Source organism: Antrostomus carolinensis, unplaced genomic scaffold (genome assembly GCF_000700745.2).
Source record: "Antrostomus carolinensis isolate BGI_N321 unplaced genomic scaffold, ASM70074v2 scaffold5227, whole genome shotgun sequence".
NCBI lineage: Eukaryota > Metazoa > Chordata > Aves > Caprimulgiformes > Caprimulgidae > Antrostomus > Antrostomus carolinensis.
Window position 1 is genome coordinate 7,842 of NW_010327911.1, and position 11,333 is coordinate 19,174.

Consider the following 11,333-nt stretch of genomic DNA (forward strand, 5'->3'; position numbering starts at 1 on the left):
TGTTTGGAGTTCGCACAACAGCAGTAGCTGCCAAGGTCAGGGATGCTACAAGGACAGGAAGGCCTCTCTACAGCCACTGGTTCCAGGGAACTCAGGGAAAGCTTCAGCACAGAGCCACATCCCCACAACAGATCCAGGCTCTTTGGAAACAAAAGGCAAAAGGCAATGGAAGGAAGGAACCCTGAAAGGAGCATTTTCAACACAGAACTGACCTGAGATGGCTCAGAGCTGGTCACAGAAGCATAACTTCCCTCTTGCCTCTATTGAGATAATTAAGGTTAAAAACACTTAGTAAAAGACCTGCAACCTTGAAGCTTGAATACGTTTTCTGCAGCATGCCAGGTTGCTTCATCTCCTCTTCATCTCAGTAGAAAGCCTCCTTTGCTTCTCTCTGTAAGAAAACTGTAAGACCCAAAGCTGCAGCCCGCCAGACCATGAGATGGGACAGGGAGTCCCCCCACGACTGGTAATGCTGGCAAGCAGAACGGTGCTCAAAGGCATCAAGCACGCCCACAGCAAGCACAGAGAGGAATTCTTGGAGTCTCAAGATTTTATTGCACAGAAGGAGAAATAAATAATCTACAGGCTGAAACAATCAGACATGAAAGGAAGTGAAAGGCAGTGATTTCCCCCTCCTCCCTTTTTAGCATCAGCACAGCATGTGCTGCTGGGGCTTGCCTCAACCTCCCTTACATCTCCCCACCTCTCTGCTAGGACCATTTCCTGCAGGCAGGACAGCACTCAGCAGAGGGGCTTTTCCCTGGGGAACAGAAGGAATGGTGACAGAGGCATCCATGCAAGACCTCACCCCACCCCACAGCCACTGTCCACCAACTTTAAGGTCTGTGCGGGAAATCCTGCAGCATCCCCCGCTAAACCTCCCGCATCCCAAATCATGGCAGCAGGAGAAATGGCTCCTTGTGGGAGCTCACTATGGGATGGGCTCGAAGCAAAATTAACAAAGATGAGGCTAAATCTATTTTGTTAAGGCACTTCTGAATCATCTGTCCCTTCAGCCAGGAGATGCTCTACTTGGACTCAGCTATGTTGTCAGGTCCCAGGTGTCACATCAGAAAGGAGGTGGGAAATCACTATGAACAGCTTCTACGACATCATTTTACAGTTTCACAGTAGAGGTCATTACACTGCATTACTGCATTTAAATGTGCGATTCCAGTTGTGAATATATTTCATAATCTTCTTGCACTTGCCACTGATTCTGGCCTATTGTCTAATGCCTTGAAGTACTTTCTAAGACCTTGGAAATTGAAATGCTGAGGTAGAAAATTACTGTATTACAAGCAGGGACATTCATGCCGAGAGGAGAAGTGAATTGACCTGGAAGGTCGCATCCATCTGTGGCACAGCTGGGAGCGGGGTGCTGGCTCCTGCTGTCGAGGTCACCGCTCCCAGGCACAAAGCGTCCCTAGTCACCCAGAGGACATTTGAAATGAGGTGTTGTAAGCTTTTATAGCGGCGATGGTCTTTAGAGCTCAATAGTGCTTATAATTGAATTCTTTAAAAGGATTGTACTGTCCTCAGCAACTCATCACTTCCCTGGACTGGCCCTTTCATTTGCATTTTTTTCTCTCATTTTGGATAAGATTTGAAACCCAGCACTGTTGTAGTTTGCATAAACAAACAAGCCTCGAATATATAAATAACCATTCACATCCTTTTCATATATATTCAAGTATTTCACAAGGCGTCATGGCAGCCATTAGCATTTCTACACGCTTTTTGAAGTGACAGCTTGATTTTTTTTTGTTGTTGTTGTTCTTTACTGGAACTGATTCACGAACTCCTCTCTGCTGATAAGTGAGGACTGGTGATAGCGGTCCCGCGAGGCAAAGTCTGCGTTCTCCTCCGTGAGCTGCGTGGTCTCCATGCCAACTGTTGCAAAGGATGGTGTCACCACGATCTGCGCCTTGGGAGATGGCCTTCTCCTGCAAACAGAGGAGCAGAGGTGCCTGCATCACCCCTTGTTTGCCATCCATTAGTAGCCGTGCTTTTGGCTGCACAAACAAGGCAGGGAGCTTCAGGAAGATGCTAAATCCTCCTCGAAGCGCCCTTGGGAGGCATAGAGCTAATCTGGAAACGTTTTTCCTAGAAGGCACACAAAAATTATACTTCCTTCCCCCAGCAAATGCTGGGAAATATACATTTTCTTAACAAATATATTTTCTCCACAGACTCACTCCAGATCCTACCTATGGCGAACACTCTCCACACCATGCAAGAAAAGAAGGAGCTTGAACCATTTTTAATGAAAAATGTCCTTCTTATAGTTTCCTAAGCTTTAGTGTACATTTCAATTACTTTTGTAATTCTTCTAAACGAAAGAGAATATTTTCCTGCAATCTACCTGCAGCAGTAGGTGGGTGAACATGGGAAGAGGTGTGCAGGTCAGGTGGGTCTTCAGGGACCCAGTCCCATACTTGGAGAAATCCACTGGTTGGGTAGAGAGATGGATGGATGTGGTGTGGAAGAACTGACTTGTCTGTTCTCAGCCATGCCACAGACTTGCTGTGGGGACCTGAGAGGTCCTGTCACCCCCAGCTTCTCTCCCAAGTTGCCTCTGCTACCAAAGGCATGTGGCCACATTATAGGGACAGCAGGCAGAGGCAGGAGCTGGCAAGACAGGCACGGGTCTGTGTCAACATGCTTAAATGCCTGGACTTTAATTTATTTTAAAGAAGCCACCAAATCTGCACACATAATCTGTTGCAGCTCTCGTTGTGCAGTCCTTACTACAGTGTTCACCCACCACAACAAAAACACGACCCAACAGATTGAGAACCTCAAAGTCCCACTGCGTTGTACAGTGGCACAGATGGTCACCACCCTCTGTGGGAAACCCAAATATGATGGAATTAATAATTAATAGGATCAAAACAGATTAATGACTAGTTAACAACCAACCAACCAAAACCCTTAAGGTCTTCTGGGAAGGAAAACCCCAAGACAACGCCACTGCAGTCCATGCAAACTCAATGCTGAACGGTTCCTTCACTGAAGAAGGAGGAAATGTATTTGCCCTGTAGCTATTGTGGCTTCCTCCCCACATTTCCTCTCTGAAACTTGAGCACAGCTGCCACGTGTGCCTGTTCACCTCTACGATAGCAATTAGCTTTCAATTGATGGTGGGTGGAAGAGATGAAATCTCCTGTTCCTCATTTCCCAACAGATTTTCCAGTTCAACCAACCGGTTGAACAGATCTTTGGGGTAAGATAAAGCTTCAGACACTGAGATATGGTTATCAGCTGACATGTCTATGCATAAGGCAGAGGAGACTCCAGCTCCCCCAGTTATGTGGCCAGCCATACTCCAGGCTAACAGGAGCACAGAGTTATTTTCACCATTAAAAATAACTTTGAGTATGCAAGAAGGGACTGCTTAAGGTAATAAGTGAGTCAACTCTTCCACCCCTCTCTGTGCACGTTAGTGGGTCACTGGAACAATGAGTACCTCCTTGGTCACTGCCGAATGACTGGTACTAACCTGCACAAGGTGATCAAAACTGACTTAATCCAGCCAAAGAAACTGAAATTTGCTGCTGCTCCTACAGAGAAAAGGCACGAGAAGTCAGTATGCTGCTAATTCTCTCATAATAGCATTACAACCTAGAATTTTCTGCATAAAATCTCAAACCAACATGCTTGTTATTAGCTTTCAGTACACAAAGATTTCGCTATGGTGAGAACACTCCTGCAGTCTTCCCACACGCTGAGGCTTTTAAATGATTGTCAAGAAATGAACCCAAATTTCCCATGGAGAATCACAGAATGTTAGGGATTGGAAGGGACCTCGAAAGATCATCTAGTCCAATCCCCAGCTATCCCTTCCCAGACCAACAGCTTCCTCAAGCCCAGTAAAGCTGTGAGCAAAGCCCAGACCCTGGCTGTAGTACCTTTCCTCCCTGGGCTGCAAAGGTCATTCCCACTGCAGGGATAGGAGACAGGAGGAGTAATTCAGCCAACCTCAGCCAGGGTGGCTGCAGTCTCACCGTCCCTTCCCTCCCATCTGACCCCATGGAGAGTTGGCTTAGCTTATTACACCAGCACTATTTTTCTCTGATTTCTCTGTAGGATTAGTTTCCTGCACTGGCTCACTGCAGGGGCAGGGAAGTGCTGGAGCTGGCAGCAAAAGCAGCATGAGAAGTTTGTGGTGAGGGACAGGGAGAAGAACAGAGATTCAGCAGCACCCGTTGGATTTGGCTTAGGCTGTTGGGGAGAGAGGAGAAGGGATGCGTCAAAATCCCAGAGCATTTCTGCTCCCAAGGTCTAGTCCTTAATCCAGAGCATCTTTCAAGCCAGTGCCTCCCAACCTTTCCAGACAGAAGGGTAGTTCAGTCTTTTGGAGAATAAGCTCATGGATCACTGGATGCCATGTGACCACAAAATAACTTTCACTCACAGCCAAATAAAAATCAGGATGAACTTTCTAACTTTTCATTTCTAACTGTTCATTTCTAACTTTTTCTTTGCTGTGCATTGTTTTACTGTATGAATGGGAATGCATGTGCAAAAGAAAACAAGAAAAAAAAGTCTAATTATGCTGCCATTTCTCAGGTCACCTTCCACAATCTTCTGCACACTGAGAAATTCTTTATAAAGTTTTTTTTGGTAAATATTTCAAAAGCAGATAAGAGAGATATAATACAGTGAATATACAAAGGCAAAGAAAACTCCAAAGCCTGAAAAAAATATTTGATTTTTGTTTAATACACGGGGGCCATAAAAATCTTTGTTGGAACTTAGATATATATCAAAAAATACAAATTAGTGAGTACTATCCACAGTCTCAGCTCTTTTCTACTATTTCATACAGATAAATAGAAGATAAGTTAGAGTAGAAAGAGAAGCATTGATGAATGATGTGTTGATTGTTACAGAGTGACAACTATTTTTTTGGTTTCTCATCGTTTAGATTTTGGAACTCTAGTGCCAACTGACCTAACGTCTAATCATCTTTCATCTAAATAAACACAGGTAGCTCTTTCTGCATTGCTTAGAAGACATATGAACTCAGGTTCTTTTGGCTTTTCTCATCTTGGACAAAAAATTTCACATCCACCTGGGCAGGTACGTATGCATGCACGCACCTACGTATGTACGCACGCACCTACATATGTACGTACGCGTAAGGACTTGAGTAGGTGCCCACTGTGGGTGTATCACCCTCTCCCTTCAGAGACACAGACCAATGCAAACCCCTCCTGTAGCCGTGCCCAGGAGCTGTGGGCTCTCATGTGCTGCCTTCTGAATGTGCTTCACTGTTTAATTTTGAACTTATTTAAGCCGATCACATGTGCAGACCTCTCTAATGCCTTCTACCTAAGAGTATTTTCCCAGATTACATTCTCAACATAGTCAACCTGTTTAGTTCTGGAATCAATAGGCTCTCTTGTTCTACAGTTAGGAATGTTGAGATTTAATGAGACACTCATCATAATTCCCATTTTCATTAGAGTTTTCACAGGTGGGTTTAGATCTATTAATTACATTTATTAAAACATATTTACGGCAGATTTTTCTCACTGCTGTGATACATTTAGAGTCTGCCATCCCTGTTAAGTTTTAGTATTAGTATCTGGTTTTGCCATTTAAATACAATATATTAAAGCAATAAGCACAATGTTCAAACTACCAAGGTTAGTTACAGTTAGAATCCAATATAAAATTAAAGCATCAGAGATAAAATGTATTAAAATTAGCAACAAAACAAAACCCCAACATTCACTGTGTCACCTGCATACGAAACACAAGAGTTTTGATTCCTAATTAAGTTAAATTAAAGCTTTATGAGTTTTTAAGCAGATTTAATAATACAGGAAAAAAAAAAAATACTCACCAAGGGGGAGTCCTGGGCTCACTTGGCCGATGTAGAAATACAGAATAACTGCGGCACCCAGGCTGACAAGGGTGTAGATCCACTGAATGACAAACATTATGATGAGGGACACAATTGCCTGTTGGAAAAACATGGTTTGGGGTTACCCTGAAGTCTGTAAGATAATACGTGGTTGACAATCTCACAGCCTTTCTTCTGCAAAGCCCAGTGGCTCCATTGCCTGTCCCTGGGGAGAGCTGGCAGTGCTGTGCCCAGGGAGGACCACTCACCTTCGCACACAGCCTGACACCGGGTCAGCAGTCCGTTCCACAACCTGGCAAGATGAGCATTCATTGCAACTCTAACAGAAACCCTTGCATAACTGAGGCAGTGCTGGGACTGTCAAGATGTTATGAAAGCATCAGTAAATGCACTGTTTTCTTTTTTTGCCAGAAATGCTGCATTTTGGTTTTAAATGCATGCAAAACCAGTGCTTTGATGGCTTCTCCACACCTTCATCTTCCTCAGGGTCTTTTTGGAAGTCTTGTGTGAAAGACATGCACAGTCAGGACCCAGGATGAAGGAACTCTGCATTATCCTGATGATGGTGTCTCCCTTCTGATGATGTCCCAGCGTGGGGACACAAGAGAGACTCCCCTTGCACAAGACCTGCTGCATAGCCCAGGTCCTGCTCATGGGAGGAATGATGCCAGCTGCAACCATGTGGGTGGATGGATGCTCCTGGGCATTGGTGGCTGAGGCTAGTGCTGCAGCAGGACCCCTGGGGAACTACATCATCATCTGCCTGCAAAACACTCCATGGAGCGTGGCTTTTGGCCACATGTAGAGCATTTCCATCCAGCGTTATGAGAAAAGATTTGGGCACGGCCTGGCTGAGGTTTCTTGGTAATGTGTTATAGGGAGCCTCATCTGGTCTCACTGTTAAAAGGAGGGACAGCACATGTTTACAGTGTCATCTTCAGCTGCATGGAGGTAGTCTTCAGTGAGCTACCTTGAGTCCTAGAGGCAGCATGGGCCCCAGGTAGCCTGGGCTACTCCAAGAGGAGTATCCAGAGGCTCACCAGCTCAGGAGGCAGGTTTGGCTCAAGGGGCATATGAGCGTGGGCAGGAACAGCAAGGGGCAGCATGGAAAGAAAGAGCTAAATGAGTCCAGAATGACATGATCAATGAATCTGGGAGAGGGCAAAGGAGAAAGGAGCCAGGATGAATAAATGAACCTGATTTTTGCTTCTGTGATTTTATTTTGCATCGTTGATCCCTTCCCAGCTCTCCTGGAACCTCCTCCCAAATCTGACTGTTGACAGGAAACCCAATCTGCTTTAATGAACAAGTCAGTCACCACCATGAAGGCAGGAAGCCCACTACTCCACGACAACACATGCTTGGAAGCCATGTTAGTTACTGAGCCCAGAGAAAGCATCAGCATGCAACCTCCTAAAGGTGTCATCGCTAGAGAGGGGCCTCCAGCTTCCACCCCACCCCTGGCACTGCAATCCGGCAGGACCCCTCACCAGGAGCTGGCTGCTGGCAGCACCAGCAGTGAATTTGAAAAGTAGGTGTCAAAGTCCATCTGAGGATTAATCTAAAAGGGTTTGGTGTGTTGTTTGAGTGGGTTTGTTACATTTCAGGCACAACTGTGAAGTCCCCATCCATGCAGCAAAGCCATATGGTTCATTCATTATGCATAACTGACCCTTTCCCTGTCATCTGCCCATTAATCCATCTTCCCAAGATGAATTTAAATGTCTTAAACTACTCAGCAGCTTGAGACAGAAGCTATTGACAAGTTATTTATTCTTTAAAGTAGCATGCTGGAGGAATGCTCCACTTCCCCCCCTCAACAGGTGGAATTTCACAGTTGCGCTGCTGTTATCAGGAGGTCAGCACCAATGAAACCCCACCCCAAGCTTGCAGAAACTGGCTCCTAAATAAAAGCAAAACAGCTTTGAAGCTGATGCCTCGCTCCATCTCATGGCCAGAAAAAGCAGGTTGGCACACAGTGAAAAGAGAGACTCTGTTTTTTTTGTTTTGTTTTGTTTTGTTTAAGAAAAAGCAGGCTGGCACACAGTGAAAAGAGAGACTCTGGTTTTTTTGTTTTGGTTTTTTTTTTCCCCAGCCAGCCATGCATTTCTCAAGTCCTAAAATGCCAGATTTTTAATTTGTATCTTTTTGGTTTGGGTTGGGGCTTTTTTGCTGTTGCTATTTTCTGAAATAATGTGTCATCTGCCTTTCTCTGAATTCTAACTGCTCTATGTGTGGTACCTTGAGTACTTACACTGAGGTGAACTGGAATAGTAGAAACAAAAGCCATTTTAAAGTACTGGAAGTGTATTTACACTGCAGTAAGTGATGAACTTCCATCCATTTTCTATAATCATAATCCAGGGCTCAAAATAAAAGAAAATTACTTACACCAGCAAAGGAAACCCAGTGGTTGCAGAATTTGGAGTAGAAGGATTCTGGTATTTGCTGAATTCCCAGCTCTGGATTTTGTTGCTTTATAGATGATTCTAAAGAAAAAAAAGAAGGGGGGTGGGGTAGAAAAAGAAGAGGAATCAGAAAGGAACTAAAAAGGGCATTTTTTTTCTCCTACTTCATATTAACAGATTGCATAAAACCAAAGCAGAAATTCTAGCTGACAGCTGGGTGTGGCAGAGCGTAACCAAAACTTCTAAAATTAAAACAAAAAAGAAGTGCAAGGAAAAAAAAAGTTGCCAACTCTGGTGCTGAGTCCATTTCAAGGCCACATCTGTCCATCTCTGCCTCAGTTTCCCTATTTGTGACAGAAGATAAATAAGGCTTATCTCCATTAGAAGGGTTTATGAAGCTTAATTGAATAATACTGATAAAACACTACAGCACTGAGATGACAAACTCCAAGCAAACACGTGGTATCAAACACCTTGCCAACAAAACAAATTCAGACTCTTAGCTGTGGATGTCAAATTACAGGCTCCACCTGTGACACAGGGACCACTGCATTTTGACAGCCTTGAGTTTTAGACTCACACGGCTCCATCCCTCCTACCCCCCACCAGGATGAAGTAAATCCTAAGATACACTCAAAGCCTTTCTAGTGTACAGCGTTAAGCATGCATGTGCAGAATAATGAGTAGATAGTAAACAACCCTACACTAAACATGGTCCTGCCTGCTTTCCTGTGATTAATCTTCCACAGGAGATTGCATTGGAACTTCTGTGACGTACTGTGAGGAACCCTACCCTCAGCTGGAATAAATGATATTACTGCCATGAATCATGGAATGACAGCCCTGTATAATGCTAGTTTCATAGAATCATAGAATGGTTTGGGTTGGAAGGGACCTTAAAGATCATCCAGTTCCAACCCCCCTGCCATCAGCAGGGACACCTTCCACTAGACTAGGTTGCTCAAAGCCTCATCCAACCTGGCCTTGAACACTTCCTGGCAGGAAAAGCCACAGCTTCTCTGGGCAACCTGTTCCAGTGTCTGACCACCCTCACAGCAAAGAATTTCTTCCTAATATCTCATCTAAATCTACCCTCTTCCAGTTTAAAGCCATTACCCCTTGTTCTGTCACTACGTGCCCTTATCAGAAGTCCCTCCCCAGCCTTCCTGTAGCCCCTTCAGATACGGGAAGGCCACTATAAGGTCTCTCTGGAGCACTCTCCAGGCAGAACACCCCCAGCTCTCTCAGCATGTCCTCATAGGAGAGGTGCTCCAGCCCGTGGATCATTCTCATACCTTTCCCCTAGAAAGCACTGTGAGCATGGAGATGTCCATCTCCTACAGCCCTTACCTTCTGCCCCCTGGCCAGGGAGCGTGGGCACCTCGCTGAAGAGCTGCTCCCTGTGCTCCAGCAGCCCAGGTGTCTGCTGGCCATCTGCAGTGGGTGGTGAGCATGGGCCCGTGGCATGCTGACAGCCCTGCCCAGCCAGGTCCTGCTGGCTCTCCTTGTAGGGCTCCACAGCCTCATCCCATCTGTGCTGAGCCAAGGGAGCATCATGATGGAAATCCAGGAGAAAGCTGTCTTGTAACATCTGCTTGGCTGGCTTCTTTGCCTTCTTTTGCTTGACCTTTTGGGTTAAATTCTCAGCTCCTCCTTTTTTGCAAGTACCTGTTTCACTACGAAATGGTTTAAAAAGCTGGTCCATGTCTTTTTTGAATTCCAGCAAGGTGCCATTTGATCTGCTTTGAATTACTCCATCTGCTGCACGGCTGGAGGGCTTGTTGAAAATTAAAGGTTGGGAAGAGTGAGCAGGCCTAGCATTTTCCACCTGGGTCTTGTCAGGTTTCTGCTGAACATTGTAGCTCAAGGAGACTGAGAAATAGGAATAGTCTACAGCAATATATGTCAACATGAAGTTGATGGTGACTATGGGAGCAAGAACGTTCACTCGCCCAATGAAGACGAAAGCCATGGTGATGAGACTCGTTAAGAAAATCGCAGCCACTGGTGTCTTGTTGGGTCCTTTCTAGTTTGTAAATAAAACAAACTTACATTTAGATTAATAACCATGAGCCTGGCCGTGAGGGTTCCCCACTTGCCCAGCTGCCGTGGGTGGTTACCTGGGCAGTCTGCAGTATGAAATACATGCATACATGTGCAAGCAGAGGCTCACCAGCTTCATAAATTAAAGAGCAGGCTGGAAGCCAAAAGCTGCTGAGCTCCCACCTCGCCTCTGAGCCTTACTCAAGCTTTATCTTTGGAAAATTCATCCACTCTCACTCCATATCTCCACAGTAAAACAGTGTCATTAAAGCAGCAATAAACCTTCAGAGAGATTTGTGGGGCTTATGGGAAGTCTGGCGATAAACCCCGTTAATGAAAGTTAACTGTTTGTCTCTAATTTCTCTACAGGATTCTGCATTGCTGCCGACCCAAATGGCTCCCGCACGCTGCCGTTGGACAGCCTTCGACTGCCAGATGCAGCTGGCGATGTTCTGCCTGCATGGAGCAGTGCCACCTTCCCATCAGCAGCTCCTGGCCCTGCCCTGACACGAGCCTGAGCTAAATCCATGGTCTGCTGAGCCTCTGCACTGGGGGTTTCCCTCCTTTCTTCCACCCAAGCCACATCTGTCTGCAGCAAAGAGGCTGGGCAGGCAGCCCCAGCGATGCCGGGCGTGCGTCAGGAATGCAGGCAGCCGGGAGAAATGCCGCCTGCTCCTCTCCTCTGGGGTGGAGTGAAGGCAGGGAGAGGAGGAGGAAAAGAGAGACAAAGCACAGGTCATCAGGGGATGGAAAGACAGCCATCAGCTCATGAACTTTAATTCCAGGTCTAACGTGTGCTTCCTTGGACCAGGCACTGCCTTGTCGTTTCGGTATCTAAGAAGTCTGTGCAGGCAGCGTAAAGACCTCACTGGAAAATATCTTACAAGATATTTTTTGTAAGATATATTTCTTGGGGAGGGACTTTTTACAAGGGCAGGTAGTGATAGAACAAGGGGAAATGGCTTTAAACTGGAAGAGGGGAGGTTTAGATTAGACATTAGGAAGAA

At 45.6% G+C, this 11,333-nt stretch overlaps 1 protein-coding gene across 1 annotated transcript in view; it reads right to left on the reverse strand.

The window, feature by feature from the left end:
* Positions 1 to 1,780: 1,780 nt before the first annotated feature.
* SLC12A8 (solute carrier family 12 member 8) overlaps positions 1,781 to 11,333 on the reverse strand; it is a 49,674-nt gene continuing 40,121 nt past the window's right edge. The window contains exons 9-13 of the mRNA XM_010172046.1: positions 9,634 to 10,309; positions 8,267 to 8,364; positions 5,855 to 5,972; positions 3,503 to 3,563; positions 1,781 to 1,946 (exon numbers count right to left, since the gene is read on the reverse strand). Coding sequence (XP_010170348.1) covers positions 1,781 to 1,946; positions 3,503 to 3,563; positions 5,855 to 5,972; positions 8,267 to 8,364; positions 9,634 to 10,309 — 1,119 coding nt within the window. The remainder of the gene's footprint in view (positions 1,947 to 3,502; positions 3,564 to 5,854; positions 5,973 to 8,266; positions 8,365 to 9,633; positions 10,310 to 11,333) is intronic.